The 22,639-nt window shown below is 51.1% G+C and overlaps 1 protein-coding gene across 3 annotated transcripts in view; it reads right to left on the bottom strand.

Annotated features, from left to right (window-relative positions):
• Positions 1 to 22,639, bottom strand: part of Celsr1 (cadherin EGF LAG seven-pass G-type receptor 1) — a 140,001-nt gene that overhangs the window by 38,598 nt on the left and 78,764 nt on the right. For all 3 annotated transcript variants that reach the window (XM_087899159.1, XM_087899160.1, XM_087899158.1), the window contains exons 4-9: positions 20,496 to 20,611; positions 19,670 to 19,758; positions 4,951 to 5,108; positions 3,417 to 3,580; positions 2,800 to 2,925; positions 1,799 to 1,965 (exon numbers count right to left, since the gene is read on the bottom strand). In XM_087899159.1, the coding sequence (XP_087755285.1) occupies positions 1,799 to 1,965; positions 2,800 to 2,925; positions 3,417 to 3,580; positions 4,951 to 5,108; positions 19,670 to 19,758; positions 20,496 to 20,611 (820 nt within the window). The remainder of the gene's footprint in view (positions 1 to 1,798; positions 1,966 to 2,799; positions 2,926 to 3,416; positions 3,581 to 4,950; positions 5,109 to 19,669; positions 19,759 to 20,495; positions 20,612 to 22,639) is intronic.

The following is a 22,639-nucleotide window of genomic DNA, read 5'->3' on the forward strand; positions in this document are numbered from 1 at the left end:
AAAGGAAGAGACTGATAGGTAGCAGAGACTGTGCTGAAGGGGGACAGAGGATGACCTACAGGAACGAAGTTCATGGCACTAGGGCCCATTAAATGCACTCATATACAGACACACACGGAGACATGCATGCACCCGTGCATAAACATACATACATATATGGGCACACATGCGCAAACATACATTCACATATTGGCACACATGCACTCAAAGACATGTACACAAATGTGCACACAAACATACACACAGTCCTGAACACATGCAAACACAGACACGTGCATGACATGCACAGATGTACACATAGATGCACACATACATATATGCTCAGGCACATTCACATACATTGGCAGACGCAAGCACACAAAGAGACATAGGCACCCATGCATGTGCTTACATATACATACTTTGGAAAAGCCTGGAAGAAAGAAAGAAACACCCAGTTATTAATTCCTCCAAATTTGAGACTAAGTCCCTGCTTGGGCATGATTCCCCTAAGTGGCTATTGATCCCCTGGGATTTTTTTTTTAAACCAGATTTTTTAAAAAAATATTTATTTATTTATTTGTTTGTTTATTATGTATACAATATTCTGTCTGCGTGTATGCCTGCAGGCCAGAAGAGGGCACCAGACCTCATTACAGATGGTTGTGAGCCACCATGTGGTTGCTGGAAATTGAACTCAAGACCTTTGGAAGAGCAGACTGTGCTCTTAACCTCTGAGCCATCTCTCCAGCCCCAGATCCCCTGGGATTTTTGCACAGCAGGAGTATGGTAAATAAATCCAAGGAAATGCAAAGATGGAGAATTCCGATCCTGCCCAGGAATCAGGGGCCATGATTTACACAAGAGAATCTGCCCAGTCAGTGTGAATGGGAACTGCCAGAGACACACGGACAGAGGATGAGAGGCAGGCTTGGTGGAATCCCTGGCCAAGAAGTGAGTCTCAGACTGTGGGCTCACATTCTAAACACCTCAGAACCTCAGGGGGAGCATAGCATACGGGCTCTCTCTACTGCACTGCCAGTGAAGAGGCGGAGAGGCGAGGGTAGCTCAGTGAGGAAGCACCGGGTGAGCCCGACAAAGGCGGTAACTCATCACCCCTTGGTACCTCTGGCTCCAGCGACCTATCAGGAACTGTTTGTGATGCAAGAGATGTGCAAATGTGTGAACGGGGTGCATGAAGATCACCCTGAAAAATGTTCGAGTACTCCAACCTATGGTTTCAAACAAGCCAAATAGTAAAGAGGAAAAAGGAAGAAAGCACATATGTGGCGTGATGCAATGGGGCCTCAAGAGCCCTCTAGGCAGGGATCTGGTGTACGGTAGCATACAGGTTTAATATAGGGGTAAGGGGCCGCAGTCTCAACTGATGGAGGCTCACTCGCTGCACCTGATGTAGCCCTTTGCCCTTAGCTCTGAAATGCCAGGGATAAAAAAGAGCCAAATTCCAAGCAGGATAGGGCAGGGCAGGGCAGGGCAGAGCTGCTGTCTATGGCAAGTTACATGGAGCCAGATGTTCCATGGTTACCCACCCTACTCTATGACTTCAGTGAAAGGAAGCAGGCGCTGGAAAGGAACCCCACCAGAGCCATTAGCTGTACATTATCTCTGCACTTCCTTCATACTGAAGGGCACAACGGTACTGCTGCCTGAGCTACCCATAATTCCCCTCTGTGTTCTCTTCGTCCACCACAGGGCAGGCCTGGAAGGAGGTAGGTGAGTGGCAAATGCCTTTATGGGGATCCTAGGAAGCCCCTTTGTCTGCTCTGCAGCTGCCTGTGTGGCTCACAGACACACTCACCTGGAGATGGAGTCTGGAAGATGTGCCGGCTGTGGCCTCCATCAGCACACCATCCTCCTTCCGGGTCCGGAACATGAGCCCCAGGTACCAAGGCACAGAGATGGTGATGTCGAGGTCACTCCATGACACAACGCTCTCGCCACTGAAGCGCTGAGGGTGTGGCATAACTGCAGATACAGACCAGGCCTCAGGCACCTCCCGAAATCAGGCAGGGAGCATCTTCTCAGCTACCAGGCAGGTGAGGATGGACAGATGCCAGCCTCAGACCTGTATCTGTGCCCTAAGAGCCAGCAATGGACTCTGCAGATGCCCACCGTGGCTTCTGTACAGCTCACTGGGCAGAGAAGCCCCGAGAGTTGCCAGACGCATCCAAAGTGAGCAAGGAGCACCCTAGATGGATGTATGACAATCACGGGGCGGTCCTGTGGGGCTTGGGACAAGGAGCAGCTTTGGGTTTCAGTTGGATGGGTGGCGTCATTCCCTGGGCAGGGGATCATGGCTGGTATGGTGAAGAAAGTGAGCTGGGGACTGGCATGCATGCATTGCTCTGCTCTTGACTTATGGTGATGGTGTGACACCACCAGTTCTCTCTCAAGCTCCGCTGCTGGGGCATTCTCATCACAATGGACTTACTATGGTCTGAACTGTGAGCCAAATAAAGCCTTTATCTCTTAACTTTCTCTTGTCAGGGTATTTTATGACAGAGCAGGAAAGACACTAAGATACCCCGTGAACCCTGTAGCATCTCCAGGAGATGGGCAGGAGGTTGTCTTTCATGCTATCACCAGGCCCAATCAGCAGCAGCTGTCAGGAGAGGCGTCTGAGAACCCCAGGAGCGCAGGTGTGCCTCCACAGCCACCTTGTTCTTCTGAGCCTCACGGTCACCTGTCTTTACATTCGATAGAGCTGGACCTTTATCCTAGCCGCCCTCAACTGCTTGTAGCCTGTGTCCCTCTCCCAGATACACCACCGTGGTCTGGGGGAAAGGGACAGATTCTTACCTTGTTCACAGTTCTTCCCACCGAAGCGGAGCGGACAGTCACACAGGTACGTGTTCCACCTGTTCACACAGGTGCCCCCGTTCTGGCAGGAGATCCCATCGCAGAAGTTCCTCTGAGAAGCACAGCCTGCAGGGCGGAGGGTATAGTCTGGCCTTGAGTTCAAGACAAGGTAATTTCTCTTAAGGAACTGTGCCACTCCCTGCACTGACCCATGCGTGAGGGTGCAACCAATTAGAGACAGCCAGCTTAGAATCTGCTGGGCATGGCGAGAACACCAGACTGGGGTGTGTGGAATTCTCTGCTCCACCCATATCTGAGACTCAGGGTTTCCATGCCATCCCAGGGTCTGATCTGACCACCTGGTGACAAGTTCAAGCTCTTAGGATTGTGTATCCAGGTGAGCGGACAGCATCCCAACATCAGGAACACAACAAACTGCAGGCTTGTGGTCATGGCCACCAAGCCAAGCTCTACACCTATTTCCAAGAGGTCCTCACTCAAAATAGGTTGTGTTTTAAGAACTCTCTGGGAGGTAAAGCAGCTCTTCTGTCCCCGGTATGGTCACAAATGTCCAGTGGGCACCATGCTAGCCCTATACACCCAGGGGCTGTGCACACCTGCCCTGGTGCCATTGTTGGCAATGAATGCAGCCATGTCCACAATCCTGCCATCGACGGACAGGTTCCGCATGCATCCCACAAACTGCCGGCTATGCACGGGGAAGTCTTCTGGCAGGTTGGGGACACCACCCAGGAGCAGAGGTCCAGTCAGATCCAGCGACCTGGAAAGGAAAGCCATCTTCTGTAATATTGGGCCTGGCGCGGCTGTGGCATCACTGCGACTCTACTGCTAAGCCTTCCATCACAGAGCAGGTGCAAGCCCAAGGCAGATGCCTGGCGGTCAGGACAGAAGTGGCCCTGCTTCAGGGTCACTAGTGGCTCCTCGCAGCTTCTCTGGGCCTCAACGTCCTTACACTTGCCATCACTTCCAGACAGATGGGCGTTTGGGGACAACTAACAACCACCTCGAGTTCCATGTTGCAGTAGAGGGAAGCATCCCACAGTTCCTTGGCTCTCTAGGGAGAAGGTGTAATGAGAACAGAACTCTGGCTCCAGCAGGGGGCAGCTGAGGTCCCAGGCAGGGCTCTAGACCCAAGGCACAGTTCACCAAGACAGTAAAGAAAGTTAAGTGAGGACGTGTGACCTTCATCATGTTCCCCTAAACACGAGTCTCAAAAGGGATAAAGACTCAAGGTCAAGGGCCTTCGTAGAGCCTGTAATCCTGGTCATAAGGATAACAAGGCCAGAGAACTGGAAGGGGGAGGAGAGCCTGGGCTATATAGGAAGACACTGTCTCAAAGCAAACATCAAACATTTATTTGTGTGTCTGGGTGTTTGATCTGCGTGTACATTTGCACACCAGAAGAGGGTATCAGATCCTATGGTACTACAGTTATAGACAGTCGTGAGCCTCCATGTAGCTACTGGGAATTGACCTTAGAACTTCTGGAAGAATAGCTAATGCTCTTAACTACTGAGCTGTCTCTCCTGCCCTAAAATCCAGTGTTCTATGTTCCACCCACAAACTATCATCTGGACACAGCAGGAGCGGGCTCTCACCTTTTTAGGTTGGTGTTATCAAAAGAAAATAAAGCGAGGCTAACCCTGCATATGGGTATTAGAATTTCTTTGTCCTGAGTTAAAAGAATCCCTGAGAGACCCCAAACCAGCAAGGACAACCAGCCGCTTCCACCTCATGTAATTCCTTAGTTCAGGGACTGGCAACCCAAAGAGACAAGACGAAGGTGGCAAGTTACTCAGATAGACTTCTGCATGGCGGCTCACTGCTTAAGTCCAGGCTGGCCTTGAATTTATAGGTAGACCATACTATACTGAATCTCCATTCATGTGCCTCATCCTCCCAAGTGCTAGGATTATAGGTATGCCCTGCCGACCTGTCTTGACAGGTGCGTCTGGGGACTTATTCTTGCGGGTTCTATGGTCTGAGAGAGAAGATGCTATTTACAGGAGACGGTCTGACACCAGTGCAGACAGAGGGTAACAAGGTACTCTGCATTGGCCTGACAGGGGTGACTTGGAGGAGGGCCTGAGTAGTTGCGGATGCCCCGTGCTTCCCCTCCAGGTGTCTCACTTCTTGGAGCCGCTCTGAGTGCCCTGGGCAGCGCAGCTGTAGTTCCCAACATAACTTCCAAAGTGCACGGCCACAGCGGCGTCACAGTCATCCACCGTTACCACAGCCACCTTCTCTCCAGACGGCCCATGCGGCAGGCCCAGGTGGCCGATGTTGGGCTGTAGGGGTGGAAAGAGTAAAATTTGTCAGCTCTGTCTGTCAGCATGCCCTGGTGGGTGTCTCAGCTCCGGACACTACCTGCAGAGGTGGAAGGTGCATGAAGGGTGAGGTACCCTAGCCCGCGACCTGCTACACGGGGTGCAGGAAATCTTCCCAGGACACAGGTCCTTCTCAGAGCCTTAGAAAGAGAACGTATTGAAATCAATGCTATGGCCTGATTTAAGGCAAATCCAGGGTGGACTAAGTGGGCCTGAGGCCAGATGACTGGGGTTCACCTATGTAGCCAACACCCTGAAAAGGGGATGCAGGACCCTTCCTAGAAAGCTGGCTTATAAATACTTTTTTTTTTTGGTAGTGCTAGGAATGAAAACCCAGGGATACAGATGACCACTCAACCATTGAACTCGTAAATCTTCAGTCCCACCGCTATTGGAGTTTAGTTCTCCAGGTCGAGAGGAGAAGCAGTTTGGTCTAAGCCATACAACTGCTAGCCCTTCCTTACAGTGGCCTCCAGATACAACCTTGCCATTTTACAGGACCCTCTTTTTGTCCCTCACTGGCTCCTGTCTATCACGACCCTGTATTCAGGTTGCAGCTTCCTGGTCCAAATAGGGAGACCTGTTTCCCGGCCATCTAAGATGGAGCCTGACCATACGGATATTCAAGTACTGAGTACCTGTGGTGGCCTCACCCTCAAGTTATCTCTATCCCTTCACTGACCTGAAGTTGCCTCTTCTAAGCTTCCAGGCCAGACCCACTCCTCAGGAACCTCTTGGCCTTGGCCCCTCTGTTGACCTCATATGCCAGCCTGGGCTCCCACCCCCTCAAGCCACCCAGCGATGGCTTCTTTTCCTGGAAGTCCTCACAGACTCTCAGGACACCAAGTGTCCACCCATATAACCTCTGGCATTGGAAGAGGAGCCAACTGCACTGTCCATGCTGGACAAAAGCTATGAAGGCCTCAGAGTTTCAGAAACAGGCAAACAGCCAGAGGACTGACAGGCTGATGGGCCGCTGGATTTCCTTTCTGACCTGTACATCAGGGTACCAAAGCCTGTGTCCCTAGGTGCTGTGAGCATAACCCCAGAGTGGTGTCGCTAGATCTTCCAATTGGCACACACAAACACACCCACACCCACACCCACACATACCTCCTCCTACCACACGGAGGAAGCATTGAGCCTGGCAGCCACCCTCCTCAATCTCTCAAAACAATAGGCCCAGACAGGTATATCGGCACACCTACCGTCCCAGAACTCAAGAGACTGAGGTAGGAGGAACACTTAAGCCTGGGAGTTTAGAGCCAGCCTGGGCAACATAGCAACACCACATCTCAAAAAAATAAAAAAATAAAAAATTAATGGGCCCATGGCCTCCTCTTACTGCCAGAGTGCTGAGGTTGGTTGCATTAACATGGCAACCTTATGCTACTTTATACTACTGGCAATGGCTGTAAAAACAGAGACTATAATTAACTCATCCTTAATTCCTTTTTACCAGGGAATGACTGTGCAGCTCGTTTAAAAGGAAACCTCACTATTCTCACAGGAAGCAGGCACCTGTTTGTTTAATGGGTTCACAGGCTGGAACGTAGGACACGGAGCCGCCGGCAACAGGAGCTCAGCCAAGTGTCTGAGGTGTGTGACCCAGGGTCTGTCTGCTCAGGCCACATACCCTGGAGTTGTACAGTGGGGGACTTGGTCACAGCCACCTCCCGTGAGCCCTCTACTCCCCCTTCCCCAGCCATCTGCCCTCAACAAACGCTTGGCAGTAGTTTCTCTGGGCATGAGGTAGGATGTAAGATTAAAATACCCACCAGGTACTGTGTCTGCCATGTAAGCGTGAGGATCCGAGGTGGCTGTGGGTGCCTATAATTCTAGCCCTGGGGAGGTAGAGACAAGTGGCTCCCCAAAGCTGGCCAGTCAGCCTAGCTGATCCGTGGGCTCCAAGTTCAGTGCAAAGAATATGATGTGGGGAGCAATTGAGGAAGCTGCCCATTGACCTCTGACCTCCAAAAACGCAAATGCACCTGAATACATATATGAGCCCTCAAAGTACAAATGAACACAGACACGCACACACTCACATACATAGATACATGCACACACATGTATGTACACACACACACAAATCTGTTGATATGAGAAGAATCATAGTGTCAACTATACATGAGTCTCCCACAAACCTTTCTTTGGGAACTCTGAGGGGAGTCAATTATCTTTAGGTCAATCTCTGATTATCTATTTCCTTAGAGAGTCCACCTCTGTGTTAAGTAGTAGGTAGAGAGTTATGGAAAATCATCTGTTTTCTCACTCGAGCAGCAGTCTGCTTTGGGAGATTGGTGAGGTGCCCATTAGGGGCGGTTAAGTGTTAGGTACCATGCTGAGAAAGAAGGACCATCCCCAGGCTGTCCGAACCCCATATCATCTGCAGAGCGTGTAATTTACATTTTTGGGAATGGGTGTGAGGCTTTCAGAGGGTGGATGTAAACAGCCTTTACACGCGGAGGCTTTAATGAAACTGAGCTGCTATTTACCAAATTGCGATTGCTCTGCACTACAGTTTGTAATCAACAGCTCAGCACCATGGGATTCAAGCACAGAGAGGGAGGAAGAGAGCACTGGGGTGGAAAACCTGGGGTGGGGGTGGGGCAGACGCCCCGGTTTGTATCCACAGTGGCTCCTGCTGATAAGCAACAGCCATTACTGACATGCTGACACCTAGCTCCATTCTGAGGGATCGGAGGTGGTAGCAAGGCCCTGGGGTGACTGCTGCTGGTCGTCACCCCCAAACAGGTGCAGATGAAAGGGAAGGTGTGTGTAGACAGAGGGCCAGGCACTTGTAGGTCAAACAGGATCAGGAGGAGAAGAGACAGGAGGCAGGGGCCTGGAGCTCCTGAAGGTGCTGGGGCTGGAGAAACTAGAAGCTAACAACCTCAGTGGGCGGTCGGTTCCTGGCTGTCCAACAATGGGGGAGGGGAACTCAATGACAAGGTTAAAGAAAGCGAGAAAAATTAGGCATGGTGGTGCACACCTTCAACCCCAGCACTTAGGAAGCAGAGACAGGCAGGTTATATAATGAGTTCCAGGATAGCCAGGCCTCTGTAGAGAGACCCTGTCTGACATAAAGGGAGGTGGGCAGAAAAATAATATAAGAGATGACCAGGACACATGCAGGGATTTCATCAGAGTCAAATGTTGGTCACTACAGGGCCCACCATGCCATTCCCAGGGACATGTTCAAGGGAATACCGAGACTCAAGACCGACCAAACAAACACACACACACACACACACACACACACATACACACACACACGGCGCTCACACATGTTCACAACAGTATTCCTTGTGATTCCCCAGTGAGAGCAGAAGCAACCCAAATGCCCCTCCAGAGAGGGACAGGGACAAACGCCGGCCCATTCATGGTAGGAGGGACTTGGGCACTGCTACACACCACAGCTTTGGTGAGCTCCAAGGCATGGCACTGAGGACTTATATTACATGAGGCCATGCAGCCCAGATGCCCAGCACACACACATCACAAAGATGCTGGCTGGTGCCGGTGGAAACTGGGGAGGTGTTGGGGTGACTGCTGAGAGCAGCAGAATATCATTGTCAGATTAGGAGAACATTCTAGATTAGACAACATGTTACATGACTGCACCGTGTTATGTTCTGAAAGTTGTTTCTTTGGGCCATATAATTTTCATCCAGTGCTCACCAGCTGTCCACAGTGCTCTCTCAGGACCACCTCTGGGAAAGTTGGCCTACATCTGTCGCTAGACCTTGTGTTGTTGCGGTGGGCGGAAAGACACAGCAAGAAAGATGGCACTTGTTGGTAAGGGCTTGGGTGCTACCCGGGTGGCTAGTAGCAGGTACACTGTTGGCTGGCTGCTCTGGTCAAAAAAGGGCATAGGGGTTGGGCTTGGTGGCAGAGCCTCACCTAGCACGCAAGAGTACCTGGGTTCCCTCTCCAGCCTCACTACAACAAAAATAAGCCTTCTTTTTAAAGGGGGATTTGGCTATACTCAAGGGTAAAGGCACATGCCATCAAGTGAGGTCATGAGTTTGATCCCTGAGCCCACATGGAGAAAGGAGAGAATGACACCACACACAGCATGGCTTCACATACCCATATACATACACATATACACATAAAAACGTAATTGGAGCCTGGGGATGCAGCTCAGTTGATACAGTGCTTCCTAGCATACATCAAGCCTGTGTTCAATCCCTAGTGCCCCATGAATCCAAGCATGGTGATGCACATCTGAAACCCCAGGCCTTGGGTAGTCAAGGTCGCCTTTAGCTACACAAAAAATCTGAGGCTAGCCTGGGATACATGCGACCCTGTCTCAAAAAGAAAATTTTAAATTTAAAAAGAAAGAAAGAAAGATAGCCAGGTGGTGGTGGCGCACACTTTTAATTCCAGCACTAGGAAGGCAGAGGCAGGCGGATCTCTGTGAGTTCAAGGCTACCTTGTCTACAGAGCGAGTTCCAGAAAGAAAGAAAGAAAGAAAGAAAGAAAGAAAGGAAGGAAGGAAGGAAGGAAGGAAGGAAGGAAGGAAGGAAGGAAGGAAGAGCAAGCATGTCCCAGTGAGATGCTGACACACAGATGAGGGTGGAGAAGCCACTGGAGACAGTGATGGTACCGGGAGCAGTTTGTTCTGAGACTGAGTTTCCTGGGCCTCAATTCAGGTGACGAGGGACAAAGAACAGGACAAAAAGAGTGGACTTCTAACACTTTAAAAGTGGACTTTTAAAAATCTGCCACATATTTACACAAAAGAAAAGGAGCGTATGGCTGAAGGGTTAGTGGCAAGTCAGAGTTAACCTCTGTCCTTGTGGGCTGCTGGGCACATGACAATTCACCTTTCCAGTGCTGACTGTGTCTTGGGAAACAGACAGCCAACCCAGGAAGACCCTCATGTCTGAGGTACCCCTTTCAGGCCCCCTGAACCTTAGGAGTCATCTTCAGGACAGAGAGCTTAGCAGTGACCAGGCCAGGTTGCTTGGACAAAAGTGGTGAAATACACATAAACCAGAGGTGACACCCACTTTGCAGAGCCGAGTCTCTAGTATCATCAGTATCTACAACTGTCTACACCCTTTGAAGCCCACAGCCTCAGTGTCCCACCTTGGCCACACAGGCTGCTCCTAGCAACCTACTCCCCATCCCCAGTACAGGTGGAAATGGCCAGTGGGTGGAGCTACCGCAGTAACTCCCTCTCCACTCAAGAAACCAAGGGCTTCAGTGCACTTCAAAGTGAGGCCCCAAAAGGCTGGCTCTACCAATCCGTGCAGATCTGGATTCCTGATGCCAAGCCATCACCGGGCCTGCCCCCTGTCATTTTCCCCCAGCTTACTTTCTTCCCAGTGTACGGCCCCTCCCTGATGGCTTCCACTTAGATGCCTAAAGTATCTGCAGAGCGCTTTTGTGTGCACACAAAAGCCTTTGGTCCTCCGAAGCGCTCACATTTCTGCAGTCTTTTAACCCTGCTGCAGACAATTCCTTGTTGGGAGGCCGATGGGGGTTTGGTTTCAACGTGGGGGCGGGCAGAGTGGGGTGCCTATGAAACCAGATGCAGTAGGGTGAGGCTCGGGAGGTGAATGGATTCACACTCGGTGTCAGAAATGGCCAACCAACATTCATATCAAAGAATTCACAGATGGCTGGAGCCCGGGAACGCTTGCAGGAGCTGAAGTGTGGTGCCTCCATTTCTCCGACAGCAGCCCTGAGGCTACCCGGCTGTGTCTGCCAGATGCAGGTAGTTACTGATCACTTCAGATTGCCTTCTCCAGCCACTGAGGTCCCTAGCATGTGCTTGGGACTGTCTCCCAGTCACAAAGCTGTGTTTGCTTCACACCACAGACAAAGGCATAAGTCAAGTTGTCCTGGTCATAGAGACCTGGGCGTCGGGGCGAGGGTGCACCTGGGAAGTGTCCCCTGGGCTCTCTCTCCTTTACTAGCATATATCCGAGATATCTGAGACCAGATATCTGGGGGCAGGCTTGTAGCAGCAAATTGCACAAGTTGCATGGAGTGAGCACAGGCGTAGACTGGAAGAGGACCAGACAGATGGAGGGTACAGGAAAAGGCAGCCATTCCACCGGACAGGACACACCCGATGACAAGCTGCCTCACTCCTAGAGGACTTTCCATAACAGAGCAATGGAACACAAAGGGCCCAGGGCGAGACTGGGAGCTGTGGAGTTTCCACGCATGTGGCTCTCTACCATCTGACCAGCGTGTGTTTAGGAAAGGAAGCCAGGAACCTTATCTCCCAGCTCTGCCACCTGTCAGAGGACAAGGTGTGTCCTTGTACCTGCTGCACGTCCCCATTACTACCACTGCAGCTCTACAGAGGGCCGCCCCAGCCACCTCTCCCACAGGGCTCACTGGCCACTCCAGACCCCTTGGGCTGGCTTCTGTTACCTACTAAGCTTAGCTTCAAGGGAAGCATTTAACATTCCAAAGGTGGAGATGAAGGACAGATAACCGGGATCTCAGTGACCCACTGAGAGCTGGCGGAATGTACCTGTATGGAAGTGTCGCTACTCGATATTTAAGGAATAGCCGTGTTGGCCAGACAGGAGCTCACTGCACTGGCAGGAAACACAGCCGGAAAGAAACAACTGATTCACACTCCAGGCTCGGGCTTGCGGACAATGAGAGCTTTTATGGTAACCGAACCCCTGAGGTGCACTCCCATAGGCTCATATGAAACCCCACACCCACCCCCTTTGTTGGCAAGAGGGCCTTGTGCAGTGGGAGAGTAAAGAAAGTAAGCTCACTTCGCTGCACCTTGGTCAGAGCAGGCCTAGGGACACTTTACAAAGCTCAACGAACTTCATGAAAACATGTTGTTGTTGTTTTTTAGTTTGCATAGTCTTCAAACCTGTAGATTTGTTTAAAAAAGAAAAGAAAAAAAAAGAAAAAAAAAGAGCCAAAATGGTTCATGTGCCACTGAGCCAGAAGGTCGATGCTCTACCCATAACTGAGTTGGGTGTGTACCAGAAGATACACAGCAGGATGTCAAAGGATCACAGAGCCACCTAAATTCACAACCTCACTCACACACACCTACCCTCACTTGCTGTGTGTACAGGGAACAGCTACAGGGCTACTGGCAGCATATGTACTCCATGCGGCCTTGAGATTTCAGACCTCTAGGGGCCTGGGGGGGGTCCCTTGATGGGTGTGGGAGTGCACACCTGTAATCTCAGTTCGTGGGAGGCAGAGGCAGGCAGATCTCTGTGAGATTGAGAACAGAGTGAGTTTCAGGATAGCCAGAGCTCCATAGTGAGACCCTGTCTCAAAAAAAAAAAAAAAAAAAAAAAAAGTAGAGGGAGGAGCAGGAAGAAGAGAAAGAAGAAAAAAGAAGGAAGAAGTCCTAAGGAGAAACTTGCCCAAATGTCTAAGCAAAGGCCCTTGGATTTTTCTGGAAGAGTAGAAACCCTTCCCTATCTAGTGGATGTGGAGGTTACAACCCACCTCCTCTAGATCTTGGGGTTTCACATGCAGCATAGATGAGAGGTTTTGAACCATGTGAACAAGCCAGAGTGAACCCAGCCAGGGCCAGGCAATTCCTAAGAAGACCCATATCCAGAGGTGAGCCCAAGGTCACCCCACCCCAGTCAGAGAGAGGTGTGAGTTCAGAGAAGGGTGGTACCTTCCTGATGAAGCCCCTCCTCTTTTTCCATAATAGTGACTCTGGTTTTAACCAGAAACAGTCAGCCTGAACACATATAGCAACCCTTTCTCTATACCTCTTCTCAGCAGATAAATGGAGACAAGGGAAATACGGCAACCCAAACTGACATTAATCATGTCAATTTGATTTACTGTTTATCCTTTGAAAACACTATTCTGCAACGCTTTGGAGATTTTTATGTGTACAGGTGTTTTGCCTGCACGTGTATGCACACCACTTGACATGCTGCGTCTAGAAGAACAAGATGACGAATGCCCTGGAACTGGAGTTCCAGATGCTTGTGGGATGCCACGTGCACCCTAAGAACCAAACCCATGTCAGTCAGGGCTCTTAACCCCTGAGCCATCTCTCCAGCCCTGGGATCTCCCAGTTCCTGCACACTGTCTGGTTTTCTTTTTTACTGAGATCACATCTGCACAGTGCCCGCTCTTCTCACAGCTAATGCACTCTGGCTGGTCACACATGTGCTCCCTAATTATGGGGTGTTCATAAGCAGACCCTAGGCATGACAGGCTGGGAGAGAAATACCGATTTAGTCCATGTTTCAAAGGGAAGATGCACAAAAACCAGAGTATATGCCATAGCTTTCCCCTGAGGACTTGGATTGGTGGGCTTAACTTACTGGGTTACTATGGAACTAATGGGAAAATAATGAAAAAAATACTGCCCTTCAGGATGATGAAGAGGAGGACGAGGAGACGAGGAGAAGGAGGAAGAGGAAGAAGAGGAAGAGGAGGAAGAGGAAGAAGAGGAAGAGGAGGAAGAGGAGGAAGAGGAAGAGGAGGAGGATTACCATTTCGGTCATCCCTTGAACAAGACGGGCACAAGTGCCCAACAGCCAGCCTGACTGGGAGGAACGTCACAAGCCTTGTCAGCTACAGGAGGCCAGTGTGATGAAGACAGTCACCATAGTGATGTCTCTGTGCAAGATGCTGAAGGCTGAGTGTCCTTGAAGACAAACTGCCTGCTGCTACCACACACCTGTCTCCTGCTCTGGCTTTCCACCTTAACCATTGCAAGTCCCTCCCAGCTAACCCCTATATCCCCAGCTAACCCCTATATCCCTAACCGAGACAATCCTTTGAGGGCATGCAGCAGTAGCTAGACACATATGAGTCTTCACGACGGCACGGATTCTGTGGCATTTCATGAGTAGTGGCTGGGGACACAGAATGGCCCCTCTCCCAACAGAGAGTCATCAACCCCGAATGCCAGTTGTGCCAGGCAGAGAACCCCAAGTGGTTTCTCACCTCCTAATTCCTCCATGGAAACTCCCCTGGAGACTCACCTTGCCCTCAGAGCCCACTTCCTGCCCACATCCTGCGCATACCGACAGAAGAGACCACACCGCCCCATATGTCCAAGATGGACACACAAACCTCGCCAAACATGTCCACACTTCTCCAGTGGGCTGGGAGTTGTCTCAGAACTAAGGTGGGAACAGCCAAATCCATGATACTCTTGATTCGCCAACGAAGTCTGTGAGGAGGGTCTCACTAAACGGTCCTCGTGTGGAGAGCAGATGAAGTCCTGAGTGAAGTGATTATTTGACACAGGATCTCAACGCCTCAGTCCACGGAAGTGGCAAAACCTTCCCTGGATGAGGCTCAGAGGGAGGAAAAAGCCTTCCTCTGTTTCAAGTGGGGGAATTAATAATGTGTATAGAAACCATGGACCATGGCTTCCTCCTCAGGGATGGCTGCAACCTGTGAGACTGCTTCCCTAGAGAGACCTTCTATCTCCATTAGCTAAACCTGCTTCCTTGTGCAGCTGTAGAGCATAAACCTGCCTTGGTTCAGATGGATAAGATACACCTACTGGGCTGGAGGGTGGTGCATGTCTTTAATTGCAGCACTTGGGAGGCAGAGGTAGGTAGATCCCTGTGAGTTCCAGGTCAGCCTGGTTTACATAGCAAGCTCCAGGACAGCTAGAGAGCTAGAGCTACATAATAGAAAGACCTTGTCTCAAAAACAAAACAAAAAACAAAACCAACACACACACACAAACACACACACACACACACACACATGCTGGGATTCTAGGTCACAGCTGGTGTCCTCCATTAGAACAAGCACAGCCTACCTGATCTCAGCTTTTCTGTATACGTGTCTGTGAGTCAGCCCCAGCTGGGTCAATCCCTGAGACACACAAGAGCGTGGGACTCGTGGTATTTCTGTATCCCCAGCTCTCACTGGGGCTTCCTGACCAAAACAAGGCATAGACAGAATCCTTCATGAAGCAAAAGATGTGCTTAAGAGGATCAAGTGCCCAGGGGCTTCATGCAGGTTCCCTCTTCTCCAAACTACACCTTCTTTTGGAAGCAGCCAGGTCCTACTGCGAGTTGGAATATGGGTAGTGTGCCTCTCCCAGTGCGAACTGGGATATGGGTAGCGTGCCTCTCCCACTGCGAGCTGGGATATGGGTAGCGTGCCTCTCCCAGTGCAAGCTGGGATATGGGTAGCGTGCCTCTCCCAGTGCGACCTGGGATATGGGTAGCGTGCCTCTCCCACTGCGAGCTGGGATATGGGTAGCGTGCCTCCCCCAGTGCGAGCTGGGATATGGGTAGCGTGCCTCTCCCAGTGCGACCTGGAATATGGGTAGTGTGCCTCTCCCACTGTGAGCTGGGATATGGGTAGTGTGCCTCTCCCACTGCGAGCTGGGATATGGGTAGTTTGCCTCTCCCAGTGCAAGCTGGGATATGGGTAGAGTGCCTCTCCCACTGTGAGCTGGGATATGGGTAGTGTGCCTCTCCCAATCCCAAAAGCACCTCTGGGAGCTGAAAGGTGACTTAAAAGAAACCCAGCATTGAAACCTGAGTTTCAAGTGCAAAGAAATGATTTCAAATGCTCTGTACTGACGTCAGCCATCATATGCTGGAAGTGGAAATGCTTAACTGCTTTTACAAAAACTTCAGGAAAAAAAAAAAAGTCTACAGGGGGACCACGATCACAAATCCCCAGCCAGCCAAACCTCCCTGGCACTTCCAGAGAAGGACTGGACGAAGCTCAAGGTGCCGGGTCATGGTTGCCTCTGAAAAGACCTCGACAGAACACCCACCATCAACTCCAGCATGCTCCTCTGTTCCCCTTAAGGAACTTAACCAAAAGAACTTCTCACTGAAAATACCAGTTTAACCAGAAAGAAAGAGCTAACTGCCTTTCACAGCCACACTGTGAAGGTGTGCAGAGGGTTCTCTGGGGCCACAGACCCTGTCCTCAGGCTTCTCTGAAGTCCCCCCCACGGACCAGCAGACCTGGGACAGGTCCCACAAGATTCCCAGCACTCCGTGGTCTCTGTGCAGAGATACTTTGCCAGGCTGACCTGACATGTCCAGGATGAAAACAAAGCAAAGCCAAGCCGTGCCTTAAAGAAGCTGACACTCAGGGAGAGCAGGGCAGATGTAATAGTCACAGCCGGCAGTCAGTTCCACACCCTCGCTGCAGGGTCAGATAGACGCTCAAGTCTTCGAGCGCATCTTCTCAGCAACCAAAAAATAACCTGACCTAGGAGGTGTGAGCAGAACAGGCGAAGTGTGCTCACACCGGCACAGCCAGAGAAAGGTCTGCAGAGGGACTTCCCTCTGCTGCTGGATCCACTGAACCTAAGGCCACCATCAGGACACAGCTTGAGTCTCTCAAAGTGTGGCTCACCCTTTCCTCATCATCTTGCACCTCTCTTCAGGCCTCCTTCTCACAGCCACCCTCAGTAGCCCGAGGTCACTCCACATTTTCTTGCCAGAAGCCAGGACTAGAGAGGCCACTGAGGATGACTCTTACAATGACACAGAGACCCAGCGAAGAGAGTGACTTGCCTTGACAGGTCACTTTCAGGGTCTCCTTTGTTCCTTATAGACTGGAGTGTTGTGACCTCAGGCTGCTGCCCCCAGTCTGTAAATTATTCCCAGCCTGACAGGTCTTCCCAGGCCCCCACTGATCTATCCCTGCACCTCAGAGGCAGAATCACATAGAAACACCAGGGCCGTGCACAGACAGATACTGTAATCTCTGCTAATATTCCCTGGTGTGTGGCCCACCCAACCCACACAGGGAGGCTTAAGGATATAAGGGAGACTGGTTTGTTTCCTCCCTAAAACACCCTCTGGCAAGAGAAGGAAACAGCCCAGCAAAGGCCTAATCCTGAGCTCAGGGCTCTGTTTGTTCATGGGGAGGAGGAGGGAGCTGTTGAAAGGACCCAGCCCTAGAAAGAGAAGCATAGATTCCAGTAATACACCTCTGCCTGTTGATCTTCTGGCATGGAGCCCTCTTTCCTCTGGGCCATTTGGGGTAGCCTTCTGCAATGGTGTGCTTCTCTGAGATGGCTCACAGGACAGAGAATTCACAACAGGGCTAAGAGGTCAAATCTGGGTTCCAGTCAACCACAGCAGACAGATGCAGAGGCTTCTAGTGGGGCAACCAAGGCTGGCTCAACCTCCTCTACCCACCCCTCCCTCAGCAGCAAGCTGGAGGTGCATCTCTGACATAATCAAGAAAGGAAATACAGACTGCTTTCCTGACAGCCCAGGGCTTTCTATGGTTCATTCTGACAGGCCTGTCCATTCCGGAAGCACAAGCCACTGGGAGCATTCACCCTGGGTATTAAAGTCTAGGAGGCAGGAGGCACATACAAGAGAAGTCACAGGATCAAGGTGCGTGCAGCAAGGCGACAAGGTGAATGTCCCCAGCTGTCCTTTCCGGGAGCAGAGGCCAGCAAGGCCATCATCCCTTTGTGGGACTATCTGTCTATCCTTCTACTCAAAAGATGCCTTTAATCCCAGTACTCAGGAGGCAGAAGCAGGTGAATTTCTCTGAGTTTAAGGCCAGCCTGGTCTACAGAGCGAGTTCTAGGACAGCCAGGGCGGTTACCCAGAGAGACCCTATCTCAAAAAAGCAAGCAAGAAACAAACAAAAGAAGAAGGAAGGAAGGAGGAGGGGAAGGAGCAGAGAAAGAGAGAGAGTGAGAGTGAGAGAGAGAGAGAGAGAGAGAGAGAGAGAGAGAGAAGGGAGCATTTGGGGGCACAAAACCATAGACACTTCATCCTTATCATAAATAGTCTAATAAGGAGAGAGAGAGAGAGAGAGAGAAAGAGAGAGAAAGAGAGAGAGAGGGGAGCATTTGGGGGCACAAAACCATAGACACTTCATCCTTGAGCCAAGTGTGTTCCACTTCCTGTGAGCAGCCTGTATCCGTCATCATCTGGCCCGCTATCCAGACAGCACAGACAGCAATCAAAGTGTCTGAGCAGCTCAGGTGACCACGCCCCTCTCCACAGGGACACAGAGAAGCAATCCCAAACTCCAGAGGTTTGTAGTGCCCCAGCTATGGGAGCTCAGCCCTCACCTGTGTGCCCAGAGGTCACAACGATCCTTTAGCCATAGCAAGGATGGATGGTGGCAGGATGCCCTTTCTCTGGGGGGTAAGAACAGGGTGGGAAACACTGATCTACAGTGCAGAACATGGTGCGGGGAAAGACCATGGGAGAACACAGGAGTGACACCCCCAAAGAAATCGACGAGACAATGAGATTAAGATATCACAGAAAGGAAACCCCGTGCAACTGTGAGTCCTGGGAGGAGAGAATGGAGGGGAGAGAGCCACATCCTGCTGCTTCCCATGGAGCTACTGGAAGTCAGTCAGGGGATGTGCAAGCAGCATCCTTTATATTGATAATAACTGTCCCCAAATCCACAGGGCCAACACTTTATGATCAAATGAAAGTCTCTGAAACAGGACAGGGTGGACTGTAGAGACTCGCTCTTCTCTCTGGCAACTGCGCCCTGTGCAACACCACGACCACTGCTGGGGACAGGCCTGGGGAAGTCCAAACCCCAGTCCAAGTACTGCTGACCAGCTCAGTGTCCCTCAAGGGCCCCAGGGAGCCTTTTGGCCCCAGGCCCTGGCAACTCTGTCCTCTGTATCACCGTGAAGGCTGCAGAGACTGACTGGGCTAACACTTACCCAATGAGAGACCGTTTCCACCCCTAGTTAGGGACACAGAATGAGGATCAAAGGCCACTCTTGGAATCTATGGGTAGGTGGGTGGGTGAATGGGTTGGGGAGCCTTCAGAAATAAAAAGATGCCCAGGGCAAATGTAAGGGAGACTTTGGAGAAAGAGAGACAGCAGTGACTGGCAGGGAAGGATGAATGAGAGGCAAACCCCGTACTCTAAGGCCCCAAGAATAGGCAGATGCCATCCCGGGTACCAAAGGCCTGAAGTGGCGTGGACAAGACATTCAGAAAATACCTTTGCCACCATACAAGTTGCATAGAAAGGAGGTTCCTCATCTCGCATCTGCGGGTCTAGTCCAGACTTGGATCTCAGAAAGTTTGGGGAGGACTGTGGCCATGATCAGGGAGGGGCAGAAAAGACCAACATGGACTCACAGTAAGAGCCAGACTCTGTGTGTGTGTGTGTGTGTGTGTGTGTGTGTATGTGTGTCTGTGTGTGTATGCAAAATCACAGCCCAGGAAAGCACATGACCTTGTGACTGTGTGTTTCCTTACACCGAGACACCTGTCTTCAGAGCAGGGAACGCACCTTCCAGTCACAACTCAGGGCAGCTCTGCATCCGAGCTGTGTCTGGCCCGCCTAGAACTGACGGAAGCCACAGACAAACCAGTTCTCTGCGTCTGGTCTTAGTGTATCTGAGTCCCTGCCTGTCCCCACAGCTCCAGCTCAGGGCATGGCTACGTTCACAGAACCCTCCACTGAGATCATCTGCTCCATTCCCTTCCAGCGGTGCTCGCTTTTACATTGCAGAGTATGAACATTGTCCTAAGTGGAAAACCCACTGGTCCCCCACTGGCCAGAGTAGGAGGCGAGGAGGCCCCGAGGTACCTTCCTACCTTGTTGTAGTACTGCACCAGCACCGAATGCCACCGCCCATCACTCACACCGCCAGGAACCTGCGGGGTCACCGTTGTCGTGGTCTCACCTGCATGGCAAGAGGGACAGTCTGAGAGAGAGAGAGGCTTGGGGGTCTTCAACCAGGCTTCCAGGCTACAAGGTAGACATGCTGTTCATAAAGACTGGCTGTGTGCCCTTTTCTTTGGCACAGCCACCGTGGTAAGCCATCCCCTACCCAACCCCTACACTGAGGACTTTAACCTGAGTCATGATGACCCATCTTAACCCCCCCACTTCCCTATTCCTCATCTCTGTGTCTGTCTGCTCCCCACATGCTGGCATAATTTATCACATTAATTTACAGGTGCATTGCACTTTTTTATTGTTATTTTTAGATTTATTTGATTTTTATGTGTATGAGCGTTTTTCTTCTATGTATATACATGTGCACCATACGTGTGCCAGGTACGCTAAGAAGACAGAAGGGGACATTGGATACCCTGGAACTGGAGTTATGAACAGTTGTATGCTGCCACGTGGGTGCAGGAACAGCAAATGCTCTCAACTGCTGAACTAGCTACCTCTCTGTCCCCATCGCTGCACTTTGTTTACTGATTCTGATTTAGGAAACAGGCTTTGTCTGGTGCTAACAAGTAACACTGCAACAATGTCATTTTCTTGTACTCTGATTTCTTCTAGAGGGTGGATTCCTAGACACAGGATTAGGATTGGAAGGGTGAGCAGCTGGGCACAGATATGAGGACAATGATAAACTTAATCTGTAAAGGGCCTGGGAGATGCTCCTGTAGCCGCAGGAGGCCGCACCTGCCGAGAACGTGAGCTGCAGCTGCTCCTCCACAATCTCCAGGGCGATGAAGTCATGCTTCTCGTTGAAGCGGCCATTGTAGAGCAGCAGGGCGTTCCTGTCTTGGGTGGCAAACCTGTGGGTGAGCGACATGTCACACAAATGAAGGACCCCAGGGCCATGAAGACACACAGGGGTGACATGGCCAGTCAAGGGAGTGAGCCCAGAGGGCCACAGTTCAGGAGAGAAACTGCCCAGCACTCTTATCATGAAATGCTGATGGCCCCGTCAGACCTGATTTATGCACTGGAGCCTTAGAGACACCTGGATGGCCAGCAGAGTGTGAAAAGACTCCATGTGGGCAGGGGAAAGGGAAGGAGTGAATCAAGATTGCTGGTGCAAGCGTGAAAATCAGAGTTCAGAGCTCCCCAGGAGCCGTGTCCAAAAGCCAGACAGGTACGGTAGCCACCTGTAATCCCAGCACTTAGGAGGCAAAGATGAGGGACCTTCAGGGTCAGCGAGACTATCTGGAGTTGGGGAACACTGGGTTTAGGAAGAGACCCTGCTTCAATAAATACAGTGCAAAGTGATTGGAGAAGGCACATGATATCAACATCAGAAGTCCATGTTCACTCATGCACATGTATACACACACACACACACACACAGAGAGAGAGAGAGAGAGAGAGAAAGAGAGAGAGAGAGGGAGAGAGAGAGAGAGAGAGAGAGAGAGAGAGAGAGAGAGAGAGAGAGAGAGACTACATGTTCAAAAGGATGCCAGCCCAATTACCAACCAGAAGCATGTCTGGAGGCAGAACACACGTAGTTCACGTAGTTTATCTTCTGCTATGGATCAGATGAGACCCCCTAAAGTGCCTCTTTAGCGCCTATGTCTCTGCATGAGCAGGTGCCATGTCCTAAGCCTCTCGTACCCATGGGACCATTTGATCCTGGACTCTCTGTGTCCGGGTTAACCCCTCTTACATGGTGCCCTCCTGGCAAGTACCGTCCATTGCTAAAGACAGAGAAGAAATAGAGACGGGGCCGGGGCCCAGGGCTGAGGGGAGGGTGGGAAAAATGCAAGTAAAATAAGGAAAGACAAAAATAGAAACCAAGGCTTGTGGGGCCAGAGGAGAAGGAGCCAAGAATAAAAGGGATGAAAGGCGGCTGGGAGTGGGGCCCACTTGGGAGCCCCAGCACTTGGCAAATAGAAACTAGAAAGAGGAGACGGGCCATGACAGAAGCTACCTGAGACAAAGGCAACTCAGCCGGGCTGGGCAGCTCTCTGCGGTGAGAGGGGCCTCAGCCTCGGCAGCTTCCAGGATGTGTGCTCTGGGAAACCATGTGACTGGACGTCCATGGAGCAGAATTCTGGGGGAGCTTTCTGTTCTCTTTCTTGTGACTTTGAGTTTTAAGGCAGTCATATGTAAAGGCCACCAAAAGTCACATGACTGAGCTGCTGGCCATACCAAGGTGTGAGGCAGCCATGACTACACCCCAGAGTTACAAACCCCCAACTCACACCCATCACAGGCTGTGACACATTCACCAGGGGACACAACGCTCCTCTAATGTGGAAGATGGCTATTTATGGGAGTTCTCTGTTACAGATACCGTGTCACAGGGGAATCCTACTGCAGGGCCCTTAATTTGCAGGCTTGTGCCCTAAGGGGAAGCTTTCTGGGTAGGGGGGAGACCAGAGTCTTAACACAAAGGAGCAATCACAACAATTATCCCAGCTTGGCTGAACAGGACTCAGTGTGTACTGTGCCAACAGGCAGACACTGTTCATTTTATCAGGCAAGTTGAGGCTGGGGGGACAATAGCAAGTCCCAGTTACCAGGCCCACCCCACGTTCTTGGACCATGCACCAATGGGAGAGACCACGGTAGCCCAGTGTACAGCGGATGAGTACATAGAAGTCACTTGTCTACGGTCAGAAGGACTTCTGCAGGAGGGCTTCATCCTTGGGGCAGAACCCAGGGACAGGTTCCTGCTCTGTCCACCCTAAGAGGTCTGGTCCTCAGCAGGCAGCTCAGTGAAGAAAAAGCTGTTGGGTGACCCACACGGGAAGAACAGAGACTACCACACTCCTGTCTGGAGAGCTGAGCTGCAGAGAGTCACTGCAAACGCCCACCAAAAACACCCAGCAGAAACCTCACCC

The sequence above is a fragment of the Myodes glareolus genome, chromosome 19, assembly GCF_982192425.1.
Source record: "Myodes glareolus chromosome 19, mMyoGla1.1, whole genome shotgun sequence".
Taxonomy (NCBI): Eukaryota; Metazoa; Chordata; class Mammalia; order Rodentia; family Cricetidae; genus Myodes; species Myodes glareolus.